The 24,935-nt window shown below is 43.5% G+C and overlaps 2 protein-coding genes across 6 annotated transcripts in view; one reads left to right on the top strand and one right to left on the bottom strand.

Moving 5' to 3' along the window:
• Window positions 1-1,419: 1,419 nt before the first annotated feature.
• Window positions 1,420-5,966, bottom strand: LOC147014275 (uncharacterized). 3 transcript variants are annotated; one of them, XM_085852117.1, is made up of 3 exons: window positions 3,900-5,966; window positions 3,707-3,786; window positions 1,420-3,621 (listed from the first exon to the last, which is right to left on the bottom strand). In XM_085852117.1, the coding sequence occupies exon 1, from the start codon at window positions 5,510-5,512 to the stop codon at window positions 4,424-4,426; it is 1,089 nt and encodes a 362-aa protein (XP_085708243.1). In that variant the 5' UTR covers window positions 5,513-5,966; the 3' UTR covers window positions 1,420-3,621; window positions 3,707-3,786; window positions 3,900-4,423. The 3 variants fall into 3 exon arrangements, with proteins under 3 accessions (XP_085708243.1, XP_085708241.1, XP_085708242.1); XM_085852115.1 differs by having other exon boundaries at window positions 1,420-3,786; XM_085852116.1 differs by having other exon boundaries at window positions 3,707-5,966.
• Window positions 5,967-6,077: 111 nt separating this feature from the next.
• LOC147014276 (integrin beta-5-like) overlaps window positions 6,078-24,935 on the top strand; it is a 110,902-nt gene continuing 92,044 nt past the window's right edge. The window contains exons 1-2 of one of the 3 annotated variants that reach the window (XM_085852112.1): window positions 6,078-6,379; window positions 12,727-12,821. In XM_085852112.1, coding sequence (XP_085708238.1) covers window positions 6,292-6,379; window positions 12,727-12,821 — 183 coding nt within the window. In that variant the 5' untranslated portion in view covers window positions 6,078-6,291. Of the gene's footprint in view, window positions 6,380-6,872; window positions 6,990-12,726; window positions 12,822-24,935 lie in introns of those variants that run through there. The other 2 variants (XM_085852114.1, XM_085852113.1) reach the window with 2 other exon arrangements.

A 24,935-nucleotide genomic window follows, 5' to 3' on the forward strand; every position in this document is an offset into this window, starting at 1 on the left:
CCAAGGAAAAAATTTAAACTTTGCACATGGCAAGTACTCCTCATGGGGAATAAGTGTGATTTTTTTAATGACATCATGAATGCCTGTGTTATGATGTCATAATTGCATATGTAGAGCACTACATCCGATCAGCATGAAAATTTTTGAGGGTCTCGTGATAAATTGGTCCACAGAAAATAAATTGGTGATGTCATCGGTCACGTGATGCGGCAGCCATATTGTTTTTTGTTTGTTAAAAAAAACCTTCAAAAAGCTTCTCTGAAATGGCTGAACAGATCGATGTGAAACTTTACATGTATGACCCTCTATCCATGAGGAACAAAATGTTCACACACATAACATCAAAGGTCACATGGTTTGGCAGCCATATTGGATTTACCCTAAAACCTATAAACATCTTCTCCAGAATGGCTGGACAGATCGAGGGGAAACCACACTAATGTCCCCCAAGCCTGGGAAATATCAGGGTTTTTCTTTTTTTTGAACAAGGCTCACTTGGCTGTACCTGGGTGGGTTTGAGGGTAGTGGAGTAGTAGCTGAAACCCAAATCCTATCCAGGTTCCTCCTGATGATTTCATCTTTGCTTTTTGCTTGTGCGGGATCCTTCTGATTACTCCAATGCAGGACTACACCTATTTGGTCTTCCATTTGATTTGAATTGAATTTATTTTAATCCCATTCTGAATTAAATTGAATAATAAAAAACGTCATGGGTCAGGGTCAGGTGATCGAAGCAGGGTTGCATCAAAGTGGGACGTCTTGGTACCCGGTCATCACTGTCAGCAGTTATGAAGTGGCAGTTCTGGTTATGTCTATTATTAATTACGTAACACACCAGTACATAAACACCACAAAATATACCACACACAACTACACAAATACCAAACAAAATAAGTCCTGGTGAGGGTCTGCAATCTCTGATTGCTCTTTTTCTTGTTAGAATGTAAAATGTCATTTTTAAGTTATGCAAACAGAGGCCTGACTTTTCTCAGGTAGTGGTTAAATCCTGTTGCGGACTCGGGATTCGAGGCTCGCCACGAGGGGAAGTACGAGGGTTCCTCCCGACCAACCGGTCCTGAGGCCACCGGGCACAGGTCGTCGCACTGGCAGGTTGCTAGGCAACCACTAATGCCAATTGACACGGTCAATCCAGGCAGGATTACACTACTTCACATGATACCTTACCTGTGGAGGCCAGCTATTTAGGGTCACACGCCCTCAGCGCACTCTCGGGTTACTGCCGAGTTTTACAGTGAGTGTGCGCTTGCTTACGAGAGCAATTCGGTGGAGGTATAACTTCACGGCTAAGCTAATGTGTGGACCATGCTGGACTAAAGAAGGAAAAGACGAAACGAGCTGGATACATTAATAACAAGCAATTTATTACAAACAATGAGAGAAAAATTATTTGGCACAGTAATGTGTTTATTCACAATGATGTACAGCAGGGGAAAGCAAGGAATTTGTGAGTGTGGAAAAAGAAATGCAGTTATTTATAAAGAAAAGACAGTGCAGAGTTAACCCGAGATAAACTTCTCGAATCCTAACTTATGGTACACATAACAGGCGCCATTACACACACTCGAGGAAGTAAAGCTAGAGAGTCCAGAAAGAGAAGCAGTTGTGGTGGAGGCGACCTCGTTGTACCTGGCACGACCGATGGACCGACACAACCTCATCGCATAGGAAGGGGTATGAGGGAGGGAAACTGGAAGTGTTTAAGATGCGTGAGTGGGAGGTGCAAAATGTGTAGTGCAGCATGATAAGTGCAAATCGGTAATGCTCTTTCAGTTTGTGTGTCCACAGCAGATGAGACAGATGGGAGAAAAACACGAGTGAGAATACAGCTTAACGGGGCATGTGCATGCCTGGTATTTGGCTTAATGGTTAGGGTGGTGGGCTTGGGATCCTTGGATCCTGAGTTCAAATTCCCCTTGGCTGTTGAATGAATTCCAGATTGGGTTGACTGAATGTCATCCTTCCGAGGTCGGCAAAATGAGTGCCAGCTTGTTGATATCCTGTGTCGGAGTGACGACCCGTCTAGGATTGTGCCCAATAGCCAAGGAGACTGCTTAGGCAACACCGGCGCTCTGCACAGAGTATGGTCCCAATGGATGGATGGATGGGTGGGGCACGTGTGAGAAAGTCTGTAAGTGTTTGGCTAATGACTGTGGAACGCTGAGTGCCAATGATGCGGGGATGACCTGGCAATGACCCCAGCAACAATCGCTCCACGTCATGAAACGTTACCAAGTTGTCCAGGTAGTCTCAACTAAGAAGCCTATTGACGTTGAGCTCAAAGGTCAAAGGTCATCTTCAGGTCAAATTTCTAAAATCATTTTTCATCCGATTGCCTTGAAATTTAAACAAGATTTGCATCTTGTGTCACTGAGTTGGGAAACCAACTATATTTGAGGTCAAAAGGTCAAAGGTCAACACAAGGTGAAACTTCTAAAATCATCAATTTCAATCTGAAAAATAATCAATTTTCATCTGATTGACTTGAAAATTAAGGAGCAAATGCATAGTGCATCACTGAATTGGGGAAACCAACTATTTTTGAGGTCAAAAGGTCAAAGGTCAACTCAAAATCAAACTTCTAAAATCATCAATTTCAATCTGAAAAATAATCAATTTTCATCTGATTGACTTGAGCTTTGATTAAGATTGGCAATTTTAATCATAACTAGTGCGTGCCCGTATGTGCGTGGCCGTACGTGCAAAAAAAATATAAAAAAATTAAAAAAAGCACAAGAATTGTGATGTCAATTGTGATGTCATAGCACCGTGTCCTGTCATTGGTTTGGTAAATAAATGGCCATAACTTGGGAAGCACTTGTCCGATTAATATCAAACCTTGAAAATGCACGTCCACAGGGCCCCAGCAATATACCTGGCAAGTTTCAATTAGATCGGACCAGGGGTTGTCGAGAAACAGCGGTCACAGACAGACAGACACACAGAGATTGCTGGAATGATAGATAGACGAGTGCATGTCCGTAGGTGCGTGCCCGTAGGTGCGTACCCGTAGGTGCGTGGCGGTACGTGCAAAAAAAAAAACTTTCAAACTGCATGCCAGAAACAACAACCACACAGGCCGTTCCTTCGCTCTCGCGTGCCCGTATGTGCGTGGCCGTATGTGCGTGCCCATACGTGCGTGGCCGTACATACAAAAAAAACTTTCAAACCGCGTGCCAGAAACAACAACCACACAGGCCGTTCCTTCGCTTTCGCGTGCCCATACGTGCGCGGCCATACATGCAAAAAAACAACAATTTCAAACAAACACACAGGCCGTTCCTTCACTCTCGTAAACGACTACTGGATTGGGGCATTGTGTTTATCTATAAATGCGCATAAGAAATCGAGAAATTATTAGAATACAGTAAGTCATCACTGTCCAGAAGTTGTGCGTGCCCATACGGAATGTTCACATCATTCCACGAATTATCGCTTTCATTGAAGTAACAACTGCTGTGATACTTACACACACAGAGTTAATGAAAATCCAAATTAAAATCAAGTTTACCTCCCTGTCTTTGCTCGCCATGACATTCGCTGCCATTGACCATTGCCACTCCTATGCCATGGTGAGCCGACAGGGTAGGATTTGTAGGAGACCTGAAAGTACAGTGTTATTAGGTAGTCCATGTTCGAATTGTTTTCGTTTGAAAATAGTTTAATAAAAAAAGTTTGCAAAGCATACCACCAAATTGAGATGTATTTCGTTGGCAAGCATGTTGAGGAGAGCTGAATTCCTTAATACTTCCAAAGGCCACACCACACCTTTTTGACAATTGGAAACAAAAAAAAGTTATGTACTTTTTTTGATAAATTATTTTCGGAACAATTTTTCTTCAATAAATAAATAATAATAAAAATTGTCTCCATGTACACACCTTTATCTCGTTAGCACCTCTTCATAAACAACATTGCTGAGGTAACGGTGCTTCTTCTTTGTTTCCTCGTTCAGGGCAAGAATGCTTAGGCTGCTGGATCTGCCAACGTTTTGATAAATTATTAGTTTTAATGGCCAATTATTCAATTTGCGCCAACATATTTTGCCTTTCACAATGTCATCGCAAGGAAAAACACAAAGAGAAGAGAAAAAAAAACGTAATGGCGAACGCGGCTGAGGTTCTCTTCCCCATCGGCCACGCCTACGCAGCAACGTGTCCTGTCATTGGTTGGTAAATAAATGGCCATAACTTGGGAAGCACTTGTCCGATTAACATCAAACCTTGAAAAGGCACATCCTCAGGTCCGCAGCAATATACCTGGCAAGTTTCAATTAGACCGGACCAGTGGTTGTCGAGAAACAGCGGTCACACACACATACACACACACACACACACACACACACACACACACACACACACACACACACACACACACACAAACACACACACACACACATCTGGAATTATAGATAGATGAAATGGACAATTTGATGTGTCCATGGCAACCTTTGTAGAGGAGGGTGGGTTTTGCAAGTATCGTGCTCTGCACCACGTCTTTTTCTTGTTTGTCCGTCTGTCTGTGTGCAGGATATCTCAAAAAGTTGTGGACGGATTCGGACGAAACTTGGTGGACAGGTTGGGTGCGTGACCAGGACTGATTGATTAGATTTTGGTGAAGATCCGAATCCGGACCTGGATACGAGAATTATTTGATTTTTTTTGAAGTGATTCTTCACCATCGAGAGATGGGACCAAAAAGATGGGACTACACATCGTACTTGTGTAGCATGAGATTTCAAAAATGTTTCAGGCCCGATATGTTCTCGTGGATCAGGCATTACGTGGTGGAGGTATGTATGCGCTCTACCGAGTGCCCTTCTAGTTTCCTTCTTAGTGGGGCAGATACCAGCAATTTTTGAGAGGAATCGTGCAAATGATGATACAAGCATAAAATTTGGCACATTTGTTCTCCAGGGGACTCTAATCAAATCTGCCTGATTGGCCATTTGAAAATCCAAATTTTGAAAAATTTGAAAGAAAAAAAGAACTTCAAAAAAGGCAAGATCACGAATCAATGTTGGATGCTGGCTGAGATTGGTGAATGTTTCAGAAACATCATCAAAGACGTTCCAAGTCTGCCATGCAGTTTTCTTCCCTTTACCGTGGAAGGCAGACACGATGTCACATCCAGTGAACGCATGGAAGTATGGGATCCCTCTAGCTTTCTCAGGCCCTATTGCAGAAACTACCTCATGGACTGGAATCCATCGCGCCTTGGCTCCTTGGCCAAAGGCAATCCACATGTTCTCAAGACCTAGTTCCTGTAAGGATGGCAGTACAGATATTGTTATGACTAGTACGTCCGTGTCATTAACCTTAATGATAATGGACTTGCTACCATCCGTCGTTGCATCCCTGGCGTGTACAAATATTCGAGTGTCAGCTTCTTCATGACAACATGGAGACACAGCATCCAGTGACTTCCTTGCGTTGCTAATGGCATCTTCTCCTTTTGTGACAATGACTGTGCTTGACGTCTGTGCTTCACACATCTTTTCTGCAAGGAAGTGAAACAGCTCAGTCTTGTTGCTGTCATCTCGAAGAAAGCTTCTCCAGTTACTTGGGGTCTTACTGGTTCCTGTCACTCTTCTTCTGATGCCTTGCCCCCTTTTTGGCCTTACCTCAGACTTCAGACTTGACTTCTTGTACACATCAAACACTACGTCCACCCTCTCGTTCCTGGCACCATAGGATTCCACCTTTGGGATGATGTCTTCTTTGGCATAGTCATCAAATATCTTTGAAGCGTGTGGAGATAGGGCATTGATAAGTGCTGAGCCATCAATGATGACTGCATCTCCCCTTGGTTCTCCGTCTGGGATGTTCACTTGCGCTTCAAGAATTTCAGCCAGCTGTGACTTCAAATTTTTTTGAAGTTTTTTTTTCTTCAAATTTTTCAAAATTATTTATTTTCAAATGGCCAAATGGCCAATTTGATCAGAAATCCCTGCAGAACAGAAATGCTAAATTTGATGCTTGTATCATAATTTGCACGATTTTTCTACGATCTACTACACTATCTATAAAACACTCACACTCACTCTCCTTTCATTCATTCATTCCCACCGCTGCAGTTTAACCCTCGTCACCCTAATCCTCTGGAAGTTTTGGAACCCTCGAGCATTTATCACTCGTCGATCCTTTTCTTCCCTCGAGCGACCCCCCGCCCCTTCACACGCAAGTCCTTCCTCGATCACGTTCCTCATTCCTCTCGTTCCGGGGAAAGAAAACATCAGTATTTACATCCTCTGTAATGGCGTGATTGCTCGTCATGGCCGTTTCGTTCTTCCTTCGTCAGCTCGCGAAGCTGTGCCGCTTTCCCGTGCTTCTCATCCTCCTGTCGTGCTGCGCCTCAGCCGGTGAGCTCCCCGAGAGTTCGTGCCAATCACCACAGCCATCAAACACTGATATATAACCTTTTGATTACTTTCTTATTTCACTCCCTATACAATTTCGTTTAAACACATTAAAACGCCGTGAGTTTGCAGACTTAACTTTACCACACCGTTTCTCTTCAGCGCTTGAATACTCCTTCGGATTTTTGTTTGTCGGAGGGTTTTTATTGATGACAATGCGCGGCGCAAAAAGCCATTTCGACAAATCGGGAATGTTAGTTTTAATACGTAACTTGTGACGCCGTTGGTGCAAAGCTCCATGGACGTGTTCCCTTCCAAACGCTGCTGCTACCTATACACCGCCATGGCCGCTGTACGGATCCTTGAATCGCGATAAAATCCGAAGAGAGGGAACAGATTGTAATGTTTACCACAGTTCTTTATAAATTGGGGATTTTTTTAAAGCACCTTAATTCAAATAATGTATTGTCTTGCAGTTGATGTCGTCTGGTGTTTACCACCACTCGTCTTCGTCGTCGTCGTCGTTGATATTGATGTTATTGATGTTGGTGATGGTTGGGGTGAATCAGTGAGTGCATGTTCACTCCACACACATCTGCGCACACGGACTTGTGTGAGTGAATGGGGGGAAAAAAATCAATGTCTGGATGAAAAACAATATTTAATGACAAAAATGTGTGAAAGGATTTTTTTATGTTTTATATTTTCACAGAAACCTTCACATGTTCATTTAATTTGAACCGCAGACATATTTGGCCGAGATGACCGTGAAACAAGATGGTTGGTGTACGTGTCTATGTGATCCCAGATGGGATCTGCCGAGATGGGCATGGGCCGGAGGAATTATAAGTCGGTCCTGAAATGATACAGACAATAGTGTGTTTTGAATTTTTTGATACCATGTGGAGTAAATTGTGAAGGTGTGAAACTTTATTTTGGACCACTTCCAAGGACGATTTTCATTTCACTCGATCTCCTCGGCTGTCAGCAATGAACTGATTGAAGTTTAGGCACAAGAAGAGGAGGAGGAGGAGGGGGAGGAGATTGGGATCATACTCTGTACAGAGCGTTGGTGCTGCTTTAGCAGTCTCCTTGGCTATTGGGCACAATCCTGGATGGGTCGCCACTCCGACACAGGATACCAGCAAGCTGGCACTCATTTTCCCGACCTGGGATGGATGACAGGCCGAGTTAACCCCACCTGGTGTTAATTCAACCGCCGAGCGGGATTTGAACTCAGGACCCTCAGATCCAAAGGCCGCCACCCTAACCATTAAGCCAACACCAGGCATCAAGAAGAGGCAGTTTGATTAACCATGTAGTATCAATCTGTCACATTAACCAAAACTAGAACGGGCACTCATAGAGCGCATACCTTCGCCGCCACTACTTTTTTTGTTCTTGGTATGAGTGTGGGGAGCTGGTTTCATATGAATGGTCTTATGACACAAACCACATATCTATAATGTCATGACCCCTCCCCCCCCGACTTTTGGGGGCTACGGACTAAACAACAATCAACTCACGTCGTTTTGGCGAGTCTTCACTCGCAAGCTCGGTGAATACAACGTTTCAACAAGAGAAGGTAATCTCGTTTGATGCTGGTTTCATGCAAATCAAATAAGAATTTACTGAGTTATGCCAAAAACCGCATATTTTTCAAGGGCGTGACCCCCCCCCCGACATTTTACCCCAACCGGTGACATGTTATGACGTCATTGTGTCACAAGATTGGGCATTAAATTCTGAACATTTTGGTGCTGGGTTCATGTAAAGCGGACAAGAATTGACCGCGTTATGACAAAAACCGCATATTTTTCAAGGTCGTGACCCCCCTGACCTTTGACCCCTAACCGGTAACAAGAGTATGGGCGTCATTGTGTCATATTGCATATCACAAGATGAGGCATTGAATTCTGAACATTTTGGCGTTAGTTGCATGCAAATTGAATAAAAATTGACCGTGTTATCGTAAAAAGACGATTTTGACCTTTTCGTGACCTTGACCTTTGACCCGAACGATCCCAAAATCTAATCGAATGCTTCCTGGCTAATAACCAATCATCCCACCAAATTTCATGCAATTCGGTTTGACGTGTTGTGTCTTTGAGTTATACGAATCACAAGATTACAAATAAATAAATAAATAAATAAATAAATACACGCCGACCAAAACATAACCTTTCGCAGAATGCGAAGGTAACAAATTGTACTTTCCACATGTTTACATTTGCCTTGCATTCCTGCATGTATCATTAGATTGTTGTCCATATTTTATTTTATTAGTGCATGCCCGTACGTGCGTGGCCATACATGCAAAAAATAAAAAACTTTCAAACGGCGTGCCAGAAACGACAACCATACAGGCCGTTCCTTCGCTTTCGCGTGCCTATACGTGCGTGGCTGTACATGCGTGGCCATATGTGCAAAAAAAAACAACTTTCAAACCACGTGCCAGAAACACAACCACACAGGCCGTTATTATGCTCTCGCGTGCCCGTACGTGTGTGGCCGTACATGCAAAAAAAAAAACCCTTTCAAACAACCACACAGACTGTTCCTTCGCTCTCCTAAACGACAACTGGATTGGGGCATTGTGTTTATCTTTAAATGCGCATAAGAAATCGAGAAATTATTAGAATACAGTGTCATCACTATCTGGAAGTCCGTACGTTGTAACCTGTAATGGAGAACGTGGCTGAGAATCTCTTCCCCAACGGCCACGCCTACGCAGCAACGTGTTCTGTCATTGGTAACTAAATGGCGCATCAGCCATGCCTACGCAGCAACGTGTCCTGTCATTGGTTTGGTAAATAAATGGCCATAACTTGGGAAGCACTTGTACGATTAATATCAAACTTTGAAAAGGCACATACTCAGGTCCCCAACAATATAGCTGGCAAGTTTCAATTATATCGGACCAGTGGTTGTCGAGAAACAGCGGTCACAGACACACACACATACACAGATTGCTGGAATTATAGATAGATAATAATTATAGATAATTTTATTTTATAATATGTTATATTGGCAGTGGAGTGGTTATTGTACTGATCCATGACTTGATCTTACAAAAAACACCCAAGCATCTCTTAATGTCTTCATGAATGAAGATTTAAGTACATTTATGTCGTATCCAAAGGATGGCGTACTACTACGACAATACTTTTCGCTTTTTGTTGTTGCTGCCCCCCACTCCACCAATATTCAAGTTGTTGCTTCTTCCTTTTCATCCTCAAATGATTGCCTACCCTCTCCCGCCATCCTCAAATGTTTGTTCCCCTCCCATACTCAGATTGCCCCCCTGTGCATGCTCATATTGCTGCCTTCTTCCATCAAGTTGTTACGTCTCTCGTGCCCTATCCTAAAATTATGTCCTTCCTTTCATTCTCAAATGACATCTCTAAATCCTTCCCCATCATCAAGTTATTGCCTCCTTCCTCCTCAAATTGTTGTGCTCCTTCTCCCCCATCCCCAAATTCCTCCTCCTCTTTCCCCATCCTCAAATTGTTGTGCTCCTTCTCCCCCATCCCCAAATTCCTCCTCCTCTTTCCCCATCCTCAAATTGTTGTGCTCCTTCCCCATCCCCAAATTCCTCCAACTCTTTCCCCATCCTTAAATTGTTGCAATCACATCCTTAATTTGTTGCCTCCTCATCCTCATCCTCATCCAGTTGCTGCTTTCTAGCTTTTTTTTCTGCTTCATGACACTTGTTCTTTAATCATTGTGTACACCCCAACCCTCACTGCCTTCACCCCTCTCAACTCCTGCCCTTTTTTTCTCTCTCCTCTGTACCTTTTCTACAAGCACTTTGGCTTCCCAGATGGTCATTGCCTGCACCGTATCAACTCATAAACTCTCTGACATCTCATACCCTTTATACCTACAATATTATTGGGGTGTTTTAACTCTCCTGTGTTTCCCAAATTATAACATGTATTTTTACCCCAACATTAGAACTCAACTGCAATTTTTATGGAACAGAAAAACAACAGTGTAGTCAAATTATTATTTGGAGAAAGATTGTCAACTTTTCCTGACAAGCAGCAGCAGCTTTTCCAGACATGACCCTCTTATTATAAATGTTTATTTTCACATGCATTCCTTATTCCCTTTCTACATCGGAAATTCTTTTGCACACTTGGTTTTGCACACACCCTTTATATCCTACTTGTATGAGCGTGTGTGTTATACTATCCGCCAGTTATAATGACATGTTGTACGACACCCTTAACTGTCACGTAGACCGTCATCTCTCCACCCATCTGAACTGTTACGTTTCCTTAGCATTTTCCTCGGCCAATTTGCTCACTTTCCCATCTCCACTCTGCAAATTCATCCTGTTCCTTGCTGAATATTAGTCTTGGTCAATTTTCTTTCAAATCTTCAAATCTCTTCACCCTCCCATCGTTAAATCAGAATGTACTGCTGCTGTTGCAGAGCTGGATAAGTCTTGAAGGATGTTTAAATAAAGCTCTATGGACATCACTCTGTTGTTTTTTTTCGTAGGCCCTATCAATTGAGGACTGAACAAATCTTTAATGTTTTGGCTGTGTGTGTGTGTGTGTGTGTGTGTGTGTGTGTGTGTGTGTGTGTGTGTGTGTGTGTGTGTGTGTGTGTGTGTGTGTGTGTGTGTGTGTGTGTGTGTGTGTGTGTGTGTGTGTGTGTGTGTGTGTGTGTGTGTGCGCGCGCGCATGCCCGCACCTGAATTGTCTTCAGTTATTAATGAGAGAATGGATTCTCATAATGCTTAGTTTCATCATACAGTTTGAAAAATAATTATCATTCAATAACATTTTGAAGCTCACCCCCAAGGCAGATGCTGAACAGGCATATTCTGCCAGTAAAAAATATACTTCTTGCATTGATATCACACTTTTGGCTTCCAACGCCTTCATGCACATTACATAATCCATTGGAGTTTTGGTTCTTCTCCATGGGATAGAGCTCCTACATCTCATTATCATCCTAAACCCCATTTAAAATTGTATGGGCTAAGGTGTTGATCATCCTTGATATCTTTGAGCAAGAGGCCGAGGCACAGAGCTTGTTTTTTGCTCTGAGGAGACACTGTCAACATTTATGAATATGTTTTCTACTTTTAGTTGGTTTGTACTTTCTGCCACTCCACCATTTGCTAACCCCACACTCACAGGGTTATTTCTATTCAATGACTAACCCTCACTGCTTAATTGTGGTTCTGAATCCAAGTGTTATGCTCACCACCACTCCTTTGTCCCCATTTTCGTTTCCCTCTGAAACAACAGCACTGCATTTGTCTTTTATTAACCCTCCCCTTACTAACTAACTTTATTTATACCACTAACTTTATCTTGGTGCAGAGACTTAGACCTTGTCAGGGGTGGGGGGGGGGGGATATGCACATCTTTGAGGGTTTCCTTCCCTTTGGTGTACGTATGTTGTTTGTGGTGCCAGACTCAGCACCTTCTCTAATGACTGCAATCCAAGCTTTGAGCTTCATGAGTCTGAACAAATGTACAGGTGAGGTACCACTCAAATGGATCTTTGTCAGTTGGTGTCCGTGACTTCTGAGTGGCATAACAGTGACCACATCAACAGCATAACGTTTTTGAAACTTATATTTGAAATAAACAGACACAAAGTCAAATGAGAAAGTTCACCGTTACACGCAATTTCCAAATCCGATTCCCATGTTGAGTTATTTCTGCCGCCCAGTGTCCCAGTCATGCCGGCACAACTCACGTGTGTTTACCTTATCCTTCGGGCTGTTGATCCTTCCCTTCCTGTCGCGGTGTCTTACGATGGCCCGTCCAGGTTGGTTTAAAGAGCTTAAAGGAATTATTTCCCGATACACAATCTTATTGAGTTTTAAACAACCTGATTACGATCGGCTCCACACGCTAACAACCACTCTGGACATTAACACCTCATTCACTCAGAGTTAAATCGAGCACGGGAACGATCAAAAAACTTCTTGTCACATGTCACCCGTCTCTCTACACCTCCCTCTCACGGGTTTATATAGTATCACAGAACAATCCTGTGCATTCCAGCAAATGCGATTCTCATCCATGCTGGAAGTTTCATCTGAGAACATTCCAACACCTTCACGAATCTTACCAGGCAGTTTACAATACAATATTGCCATCTACAGTCAAAATTAGCTCATTACATCAAGCAGTTTGTATTACAATTTACCGATCAGTGCTAAACGAAACTTATAACATGTAACCATCCATTTTAATTGTTCATATACAGGCATTTACTAATGCTTACATTTACCATAACATATAGCTTTTAACTGACAGACCTCCACATTGATAATACTGTTAAATTGTCATTTTGCTGTATTAACTCCCTCTCCGTAGATGGAATAGATGTGAACGTATGCAGTGCTGGCTATACAGACTCATGTTGGGATTGTCTTCTCCAGAACCCACAGTGTGGCTGGTGTCTTATGCAGGTGTGATACTTGTGCTGCATCAACATTTTCAATCATGATTCCAATATTAGTCTTGTTTGAGGAAAGGCTCATCTTCACCACTGGTTTGTTTATATTTTGTGTGATTACCCACAAAATCAGGTCGTTACTTTGTGTCGCTGCCATATTCAAAATATTTTGGCAATTACGAAAAACCACATGTTATGCAACAATTTTCCCAAAACCAAACTTTCTTTGATTGAGTGATAGATGTCCAACCTGGAGTCAGGCATCTTCTAAACTTTAAGAGACAAAGCATAAGTGACACACAAACACACTGACAGGACAGCACTGCACACAGCATAGCAAATGGTGACTTGTTCTTTCTGTGTTCTCTCCTTCTCAGATCTACTCTGTTACTTAAAATACACACCTCACAAACATTCCCGAATGCCCCTCCCTCTTGAGAAGCACTCACTCATTGATACGAGATTATTCTATATCTTTAAGATGCCAGAAACTGCTCAATACCTTGAGATCATGCCATTGAACTTCCCCAAACAATCACAATTTTCCCACAAGCTATATAGTCTGACTACAATATGAACAGTTGTTACTTTTTTACTCCACTCAACTTTTATAATGAGCATGTAACATCATGCCTCAACAAGTATGACAGTGACATCTTCTCCTCCTCTTCCTTTTATAAGGGGTGAGGTCCGATGGCATCAAGCTTCTGCCTTGCCTTGACCACAATACTCCTCCACCTCCCCCTGTCCTCAGCCAACTCTCTTCACTATCCAACCACCCCTACATTACAGATACCCCTCCTCACACAATCCTCCCATGTCAACCACAGTCTACCTCTTTTCTTCCTACCTTGCTCCCTCGACCTATGTGCTCTCTTTGCCATTCTTTCTTCCCCATCCACACCAAGTATCCAACCCATCACAACCGGCATTTCACCAATATCTGCACACCAACCTCCTCCCTCAGTTCATCCATCCTCCTTCTATCCACCCTCTTTACTCCCGCAATCCTCCTTCTGCCCAACCCACATCACCTCGGTCTTCTCCATACTCATCTTCAGCCCATGCTTCCCAAATGCCTCATTCCACTCCCTATAGATATTGTATTGCCCAGATGAGAAAGAAAATAAATAAGGAATTAATAAATCAATAATAATTAAGTAATTAATCAATGAATTGATTAATCAAAAAATATAAATACTGTTTTTGCCAAAGCACATTTTCACTTTTGTTACCAAATTTCAGCTTCCGAGATCAAAGGATGGCTGAGGTATCACACGGACAAAAAAAACACAAGAAAACAAACGAATGGAGTGAAAACTGAGTACTCCCTTCCTTTGGTGCCTGGCGATGACGTCATGCGTTGCCTTGATATGGAATTTTGAAGGAGTGGTGTACAATTAAATATGACCATTAATTATCTTCAAAAGGGATGTTTCAATTAACACAAACACCCAATTTTTACTCATGCACTTACTTGGGGTTCCCTTAGTATGCATGTAAAGTTTCAGGCTGGTAGGTTTCATAGTTTTGGAGTTATGGAGGAGACACACTCACTAACACACATTGACATTTATTAGTAGAGAAGATATGTTTTATTTACGTGTTGCCTCCTGCTTTTATGCCCCTCCATGATCCTCCACTCTTCCTCGCTCCCCCACCCCTCCTCGCTCCTCCACCCCGCTCTCTCTCTCCCCTCTTTTTCTCACCCCGCCTCCCCCCCTCCCCTTAGTATACCTGTCGTCAGGACAGTGGTAATCTCCAGACGTGTCCGTACAGTGGTTATATCCGGACGGACCCTCCCCTCACACTGCCTTAACTTGTCCTCCCCTCATGCTTCCTTCCCTTAATGTATCTGGATGGAGGTTATCTCCAGACAGTGGTTATCTCCAGACAGACCCTCCCATCACACTGCCTTCTCTTGTCCTCCCCTGTCCTCCCCTCACCGCCTATATATGTATATGTTTATATATATATATATATATATATATATATATATACAGTCATGCGCCACTTAACGACGGGGTTACGTTCTGAGAAACGCGTCGTTAAGCGACTTCGGCGTTGTGCGAACCTTTTCGTTTTTTTTTTTTGTTTTTTTTTTGTTTTCGTTTTCGAACATCGTTTTCGAACTTCGTACTTGCACAAACCTAGACACCTAGGCTATATGGTGTAGCCTATTGCTCCTCGGATACAAACCTGTACAGCACGTTACTGTACTGAATACTGTTGGCAATTGCAACACACATCCCAAGAGAGACGGAAGACACGTTAGCTTTACCTTCATGCAGTTCATGATGGCCATCGGTGTTGTTAGCAGCAGCTTACAATCTCCCCTCGCATCGATTATAGAAAGGTGAATAAATAGCGTTTGGATTTTATAAATACGTAATTATTGCATCAATGTTATAATTTACAAATTAAAAAACGAGCACCTGTCAATTGTGATATATTTTCGGAACAGTGCGATTGTTTTAACAACATAAAAAGCTTCACGAAAAATAAATTTGTGTTTTAATTTCGACCAACAACAACGATTTATTCGCGGAATTCTTCAATTCAAAGGTAATTTACTTGCTAGAAGGTAAACGTGCAAACATTGGTTCAATTTGAAAGCCGATTTCCTTGAATCCCGATTTAGCACAACCCTGCTTTTTTTGCGATGACATTTTATGGACCTCAACGATCGCATTGTAACGGCCACACTGTCGTTGTTTATTATCATTATGAAGTATTATGTACTGTACAATGTACATAATTGTATGTGCTATTTTATATGACTGGCAGCGCTACGTCGGCTACATCACTCGGCGATAGGAATTTTTCAGCCACATTTTTTTCAGAGCTGGCAGATCCGTCATATATGTGATCCGTCGTTGCCTGAAACGTCGTTAAGTGGCGCATGACTATATATATATATATATATATATATATATATATATATATATATATATATATATATATATATATATATATATATATATATATATATATATATATATATTAGTCCAGGGGCCAGGAGGACCCACCATGCATGCCCTCAGCATTCATTGGAACTACTATTTTCTGACTTATTATGGAGCTGGTGAAATTTTAAAACATGTACCCAAAGAATAAAGTGTCACGATCAACGTATTTTGGGGGAAAACCAATACCGGCTTTAAAGCAGTAGAAATTGCATGAGATAGGGGGGTGGGTAATTGGAAAATGAAAACGCGTCACTTTTTTCCCCTCCAGGGTGTCTTCTTTGTCAATATTTCAAATGAAGAAATTGATTTACTCATAATTTCAGCCTTTAAAAGATATTTATAAGCACCTGTTTGTTATTTTAGTCTCACTCGGAACAAATATCATGGGGAATCTCTAACGCCTAAGATAAGACTTATTTACACAATCCAATCTGCTAATAATGTCCTTTCCCTGCATAGTGTAGCAGCATAGCAAAGCTGTTGTGCATTTTGTGATACAAGCACCAAATTTGGCACAAATGTACATTAATATGTTGCGAACATTTTCAGATATTGGGCCACTTGAAATTCTCTCTTTATGTCCGCCATATTGGATTTCAAAATGGCCACCACTTAAAATCAACATTTGCTATTATCTCTGGACATAATGCAGCTATTGACTTGATTCTGGTATCTAAATGTATGTTTTTGGGGGCAAGGAATCCAATGGTACCATTTTCAACTTAATATTATCTATCACAGTCTGTTATATAATTTTATTTGGAAATTATCTAGGCAAATATTGGATTCAACACAATACTTTGAAAAGAATGTCTTACTTCTGTAATGTCAGGTATAATACTGACATGCTACATGGTCTAGTATTTGAGGCTAGGTGTACTGGTATCTGAGGCTAGGTATATACCAATACTGAAGATACGTGTACATAAACAGTGTCATGTTAACAAGTTCAGCATTGCCACAAGTACATGTATGTTGTTGACTCATCGTCATGTGCAGTCCCCTTCACACACACAGAGGGCTGTGCACTGAAGGGCAGCCTTTTTGCACTTGCAGCACCTCACACACCCTTTCTTGCACTTGCAAGAAACCAGCTCAATGCAGCTGTGAGCTGCCTCAGTTAGCCTGGCCCATTAAGGTGTGTAATGTCCTTCTCCTTTCCTTGACCAACCCCAGTTGGTTGGTGGAGGGAGCTCTGGTCCTGGCAGCAGTATCTGACCCCACACATGTCCACCTTGATACACTGCCCTCTTGACATGTTCCTCCAGAGCTGCCTTCATTGGAGGGATGAGCTGCACATTGTTCTTCCTTGCGAAGTTTCCTCCTGGCCTTGTCAATGTCTGTGCATTTGCTGGTTCGATCATACAACAGGATCACGAACCTCTCGATGATGCGCATTGCATCGTCTGGTATGTCACGAGGTGCAGAGGGCAGCAGCAGCAGCGCCTCAGTGAATTCTGGCAGTACCGTCCAGACTGCCCACGCAGTTTTCTTGCCATGTCTATGAAAACTAGACAGTGTCGCATCCAGTTAGAGCGTGGAACATTGGCAGTGCACGAGCCTTCTCTCGTCCCAATCCAGCTGCTATTTCGTGTGCTGCTAGGTATCGGAAACTCTGGCCTGTTCCGAATGCCAGCCACTGTTCGTCTTCTGGTTGCAACTCCTGTGCCAGGGACGCTGCCAGCACCACATCATCGGTGTCTACAGTCCGGATGAGTATTGCATGGTGTCCATGCTGGACTGCGTGAGATGCATGTAGCAACATCCGACTGTCAGCTTCTTCATGGTTACATGGGGCGGGTGAGGTCAGATCTGGCAGTCGTGGCTTGCTGAGCACTGCCTCTCCATCAGTAATGACGAGTTGCTTGTCCTCCTGGTCACACCATTCCATGAGAGCTGCTGAGAGAAACCTGAACAGCTCGGTCTTGTTGCTGTCCACTCGTAGGAAGTTCTGCCAGTTTCCTGGTATGGCTGCTGCAGCCACCACACGTCTCCGCACACCTTGTCCCCGCTTTGCACGTGTACTACCTTTCAGTGAATCAGCAAGATAAGTATCCCAGACCAGATCCAGGCGTGACACTGTTTGCAGCTTCGTGGACATATATGGGATGAAGATCTGTTGTGCATACTCTTCAAAGGTCTTTGATGCAGCCGGCTTCAGCATCTGGATGATGGCTTCTCCATCAAGCACAATACAGGTCGTGACAGGAGTCTCTGTCTTTGCGTCGGAGACTTCTTCCAAGCATGTGAGGAGATCACTCTTGGTACCAGTGCAGAGGCTTCCACCATCAGACAATGCAGGAGGACATGCCTGATTCTCGTGACAAAAGAACTCCTCAAGGTTTCCATCCCTCGTCTGGCAGCCAATGTACAGGCATGCGAAGAGTTCACGGTCATTCTTGATGGAGGCGAGCTGTTGCTGACCTATGCTCTGGCTTCTTGGAGTGGAAGTGCTGAACACCTTCTGCTTGTTACGAGGAATGGGGGCGTCCACTGCCTTTGTTCTGTCCAACAGACACTCTCTGGTGAAAGGCTCGAACTGCTCTTGGCCAATCCTCTTGGCATTCATCACGGTCTCCACAGCAGCAGGAGCTGCAATCTCCTTTGTGTCCAGTTTGACTACATCCTGACTCTCCTCCTCGAATGGGTTGCCCATCTCCTCCATGACACCGACGAGAGAGCGAACATCTTTCACAAATGAGGCCTGTACACTTGGCGTCTGATCATGATGACGTGTGTCTGCTGTTTGCCGTATCCAGTGTTGGTTTCCATCCTGGAATTCTTCGATCACCCTGGCAACTTCTGGTCCCGCAACCATCCAGCGACGTAGGGCACTAGGGTTGTCAGTGAGCCCAACTGCTCCACCGTCTCCTTTGATGCAAGCATTATTCTGCTCATGTGCCTCATCAATCGGGATTGAAGAGAACACCCTCTGTGTTTTCTGAACGGTGAAGTGGCTTTCCCTGAATTTCCTGGCTACATCTGGGTGTTTGATGGTGAGTTCGGCCATGTCCTTCAGATGCACTGGTATCCACCTAGCATAATGGGTGTGATCCAGTGCATGGAACCAGGGGACCAGCTCTGTCAGAGCATCGAGGTACATCATTAACGATCCCTGCCTGAGAGAACGCACATACACTAAAACCAACAGTTCTAGTTCCAGCACGGTTGCCCAGTCGTGAAACTGGGGGATGTCTTCTCCTCTCTGGCAACACCAGTCTTCAAACTCCGGAAGGTCCTCTGCATCCCTGGTTTCTCCCAGACAGTAGTGGTTGTAGGCACGGTGTTGCAGGATGTACATTGCTGCTGCAGTCACTTGATGTGCTCTTCTTGTGCGCAAGACATGGGATGCAAATGATATACAAATTATATAACAGAATGTGATAGATAATATTAAGTTGAAAATGGTACCATTGGATTCCTTGCCCCCCAAAAATACATTTAGATACCAGAATCAAGTCAATAGCTGCATTACGTCCACAGATAATAGCAAATGTAGATTTCAAGTGGCGGCCATTTTGAAATCCAATATGGCGGACTTAAAGAGAGAATTTCAAGTGGCCCAATATCTGAAAATGTTCGCAACATATTACTGTACATTTGTGCCAAATTTGGTGCTTGTATCACAAAATGCACAATTCTTTTGAATATTTGGGCTAAGCCGCCCCACTAGCATGCCCACAGAAAAATATAATGTCCTAGTACTCCATTATCACAAATTTAACTTTTACTGTTTTAGTCCTCATCAGAGGAGCTATCTGCAGCATATTCCTGTTCCCCTGTTTCATAGTCAGATTCCTCCAGTTCTGTTGCATCTCTCTCCAGCACATCAATTAGTTTTTGTGGTAACATCATTTCATCTGCACACCAGAGTGGTTCTCCATCCTCTTTCCATGTCCTTCCCAGGGTTTGGGGATCTCATATATGGCAACATTTGCCATTTTTCATATTCTTGTCTGATAATTTGCTCGGGCAACATGTTCTCTCAAGCATGCCCTACTTAGAGGCAATCTTGCCAGGTCAATGTTACTGGATGTTAGACTGTCAACTGAAATATCCCCATCACACTTTGACTTGAGCATCAAGTGCCGCACTTCATCTACGCTCTCTGATTTGGATTTCCCATACAGTGCACAGGTGAACTTTTCACACCCGATCAGAAGATCATCATCAACATTCCAGTCACCTCCCAAATGCTTCAGGGCATCACAGTGTGCAGGAGATTTCAGTAACTTGAGAGGTTTAATCTTTCCAATACCCCTGAAAGAGCTGACTGAATCACAACCGGTGAATGCATGTAGCACCAGCATAGCCTCACACATTTGCTCTGTGTCGTGTTTCGAGAGATTTGTAATGTTAATAAGGTGCTTCTTGTTGCCATGACCTGTATTGAAGAGGATAGTAATGTCTATTTTCCTGGCATGATACAGCAAGATCCACAATATGTCACTGTCTAGACTCCTGATCCTTGCATACTCCTCTGCATACAAAGCCACCCCATCCAGGAACTTCTCTCTCAACATCACGCAGAAAAACCCACAGGATGTTTTTCCACTTTGAAACATTAAAGGCCATTAGGCCATCCTCATGTCTCTCCTTTCCCATTGCCATGTTTGGGCTACTTCTAATTGTCATGTAACAGTCAGAAAGGTTAGTATCTGGTAGCTCCTTCAATGAACTCTCATTGGTTGTTGGAATGGTTGCACTTTCGGTGTCTGCCACCACTTCACCCACAATATCCTGCAGCATTATCCCATGTGCTGTGTGGACTGAACCTGCCTCATACAACTCATTGACAATCGTATCAAAATTATCAAACTCAGAGTGAAAAACAGACTGGCTAGTTGGATTGCGGATGATACTTGCAGGTAGAAGAGAAGCACTCTCTTTTACAGCTTTTGCTATTGCTGTCTCAATTTCAAGGCTAAAACTATATCCTTCACAATGTCCAAACTTGTTTATTAGTGTTAGTAGCTCCTCACTACAAAACATATGGTGAAGTGTCATACACAGCAGTATATGTTTGGACATCATCCACTTCCCATTTATAGCCCCTCCACAAATGTCCTGACCGATGGACAACACAAGTCCATTGACTCTGATGTTTTCACAGTCCTTACTGCCAGACAGAACAATCTGAAAGAACATTTCTAATTCTTCTGGAACAACACCTTCAATGTTCTTGAGATATTCCACTTGAGATGGGGGCCATAACAATTTTAAAAACATGTATCTTAAGCTGATAAATCTCTTCTAAAGGCTGAAATTATGAGTAAATCAATTTGTTCATTTAAAATATTGACAAAGAAGACACCCTGGAGGGGAAAAAGTGACGCGTTTTCATTTTCCAATTACCCAACCCCTTATCTAATGCAGTTTCTACTGCTTTAAAGCCGGTATTGTTTTCCCCCAAAAAACGTTGATCGTGACACTTTATTCTTTGGGTACATGTTTTAAAATTTCACCAGCTACATAATAAGTAAGAAAATAGTCGTCCCAATGAATGCTGAGGGGGGTGCAAGGTGGGTCCTCCTTGCCCCAGGACCATATATATATATATATATATATATATATATATATATATATATATATATATATATACATACACACACACACACACACACACACACACACACACACACACACACACACACACACACACACACACACACACACACACACACACACGTATATATCTTCTTCTTCTTCTTTCGGCTGCTCCCGTTAGGGGTCACCACAGCGGATTATCCATATGATCCGCATAGTGATTTGGCACAGGTTTTACGCCGGATGCCCTTCCTGACGCAACCCTGGTCGCCTCTTACGACACAGGGATATATATATATATATATATATATATATATATATATATATATATATATATATATATATATATATATATATATATATATATATATATATATATATACACACATACATACACAGTGCCTCTATAAATGTATTTTAATGTATCTCTGACCGATAATTTTTTAAAATCCCATTTTGCAATGTATGTTCATCTTCCATCAATTGTTCTTTTTTTCCAACTTCAATGCAAATTCACCCCACTTCCGTAAATCTACCTCCTTCTAACCCCTCCCCTGTTTAATCCCTCCTCCGTCTTGCCATCTTTCCCCCCCCCATCCTACATCCTCTCTTCGCACCTCTCCACTGCCCTCTGCTTTACTAACAGCTCCTCCTCTGGTATCCCAAACTGTATGGTGTTCAAACATCTGTGGGCTCCATTACAACCAAACAAATATCTCACTCTCTCATTCAGTACACTCCTCAACATCTCAAACATGCTCTTTCTTTTCTCTCATTACACCTCCCCCTCTTCACACCCTCTCAAATCTTGTACCTTCTCCCACCCTCTCCCATCTTTACAATACCACTACCCAGTCTCACCTTGCCCTCTCCACTCCCCCCTTCTCCTGACTCCCCCATGGCAGTGCCTGCTCTCATCATCTCCCCTCCCTCTCAAAGTTTCCTCTCACCCCTCCCTCTCAAATCAGCCACCTCCTCCCTCTTCAAAGCAAACTTCACTCTCTACCCCCTCCGAGCTTCCTCCTCACCTTTTTCAAAAGCTTCACCCACACCTTTCTCCTGCAATTCTCCCCTCACCCTTCTCCCTCGAATCTCCACCCTCGCACCTCCTCTTCAAATGTATCCCCTCACTCTCCCTTCTCAAAGCTGCCCCCCCTCACATCCACAAAGATTCCTAATTCCCCCACCCTCTCCCTTCCAACTCATTCCTCCGTTTCTTCCAATCTCCTACTTTCCTCTGTCCTGTCTCTTATTTATCCCCACTTTGCCTCATCCCATCACCACTGAGCCTTTTGTCCTCCTCCCCATCCGGCCCTCTCCTCCAGCTCTTCTGCAATCTCCTACACATTATCAACAACTCTCCCTACCTCCGCCTCTCCTTCCTCATCCTACCCTCCACCTCCCCCCTCCCTTGCACCTTAAGCCTCCTCCCCTCCCTATTCCTTACAGTGTGGACCTCAAACATCCAGGGCCTTTGCTCTAACCTGACAGGTCTCTCGATGCAGGTTGCCACTGACAAACCAGACATAATCTGCTTAACAGAAACTTTCCTCCTTCAAGACATCTCTGACTCATTAGTTTCTCTCCCTGGTTCTCCCTGGTAACCCAAACCCTAACCCTAACCCTCACCTTAACAATATGATAGACCTGAGCCTCATCCTGGCGGCGGAGTTGCTCTCTTCATCAAAAACTCAATTCCTCACTCTCCATGCACTGCCCTCATTCCACCATACCCCCAGGAGTATCTCTGGCTGCGGCTTCTCCTCCGCTCCCACCTCTTGTTTATATGTGTGTTGTACCGTCTACCAAACAGTGATGACTCCATTTACATCACTCACAGACAACATGGATCAACTTCTATCCACTCATTCCAACTCTCTCTTTCTCATATGTGGTGACTTCAATTGTCATCATGCCAGTTGGCTGCATGTGGGTACCTCTCTCGCCTGTCATGGCACTTCAGCAAAGGACTTCTTACGACTCATTGGGACTGGCACAATCTGTCAACTTCCCAACCTGGATCTCAACCAACAGTACTCCATCTCTTCTGGATTTCATTTTGACCAATTTCCTTGCAAACGTCTGCTGTTTTTCTTCTGCTCCAATTGGTTCATTTGACCATATGCTTGTTAAAGTGGTCATCTCTCTGGCCATTATGAAAGAACCACCTCAGTGTCGACGAGTCTGGAATTTCACTCAGGCCGACTGGCAGGGTCTTCAAGCAGCTATCAAACTTCTAGACTGGTCTACAATTTATTCTCTCACTGACATCAACTCATCCTGGGAATTTTTTCAAAGAAAATTGCTGTCTCTCTCTCCCTCTCCCTCTCCCCCTCTCCCTCTCCCCCTCTCTCTCTCCCTCTCTCCCTCTCTCCCTCTCTCCCTCTCTCCCTCTCTCCCTCTCTCCCTCTCTCCCTCTCTCCCTCTCTCCCTCTCTCCCTCTCTCCCTCTCTCACAGATTTCTCCCATCTCATGTTCAGTTCTCCTCCCCTTCTTCCTGCCCATGGTACCCTGAAGCTGGTGGCGAGACAGTTGTCCTAAAACAACTTGCATTCGCCTCATGGAAGACAAATCCTCGGAATAAGTGTGTGTCTACCCTCAAGAATGCCATGAAATATCTTTCTATTGTCAATCCTGTCTCCCTCCTCCAAATCCTGGTGGCTTCTGGTTTATTCTGTTTCTGGTGTATGTCCCCCCCCCCCCTTCCTCTTCCTTACATCGAATGGCTGCACAGCTGACACTGCACGCCAAAAGGGTAAATGATTAAACTCTGTGTTTGCTTCTAAATTTTGTGTACCAAACCCATCACTTTCTGTAGCCATCTTACCCAGTCACACCAACCTGTTCCTGGACTCTGTGTCCTTTTCTCCTGACAAGGTGGAGAGCTTGCTGTCAAACCTCGCCTCTGATTCTGCAAACGGTCCAGACAGCATCTGCCCACATGTCCTAAAAATCTGCTCTGCTGCTCTTGCTCACACTCTCTCTGTTCTCTTCACCCTCTCATTTGCTCAAGGTCAGCTGCCATCTGCTGGGAAATCAGCAAACATTACTGCTCTGCATAAAAAGGTGCAAACACAGATATCTGCAACTACAGAGCAATCAGTCTGCTACCAATCATCAGTAAGGTCATGGAATCCATCATCATTTTCAATGTTAAATCCTTCCTCTTTTCCAATGGCTTGATTTCTGATCATCAATTTGGGTTCAAACCAGTTCACTCAACCCTGGACATGCTGCTTCTGCTTTCCCAACAATGGATGGAGCTCCTCAATGCCAGACATGAGATCAGAGCCATCTCCCTCAACATTTCATGAGCTTTTGATACAGTTTGGCATCCCGCACTGCTCACCAAACTCTCTTCTTATGATATCCAAGGAAATCTCCACTCCTGGCTTGCGGACTTCCTCTCCTGCCACAGTCAACGCGTGGCTCTTCGTGGCCCTCTCTCATCTCCTCTTTCTGTCCAGGCTGGAGTTCCTCAAGGCAGTGTTCTGAGCCCTGTGCTTTTTCTGCTTTTCATCAATGATCTCGATGACTCTCTGGAAAATCCTCTTTATCTCTTTGCTGATGACTCCACCCTCTGCCATACCATCCATCACCCCTCAGATTGG

The sequence above is a fragment of the Eptatretus burgeri genome, chromosome 13 (genome assembly GCF_056783735.1).
Source record: "Eptatretus burgeri isolate ZD-2024b chromosome 13, Ebu_testis_v1, whole genome shotgun sequence".
NCBI classification, from domain to species: domain Eukaryota; kingdom Metazoa; phylum Chordata; class Myxini; order Myxiniformes; family Myxinidae; genus Eptatretus; species Eptatretus burgeri.

Excerpts from the sequence above, each read along its gene's own strand:
- LOC147014275 (XM_085852117.1), bottom strand. The coding sequence starts at position 5,512 with ATGTGTGAAGCACAGACGTCAAGCACAGTCATTGTCACAAAAGGAGAA.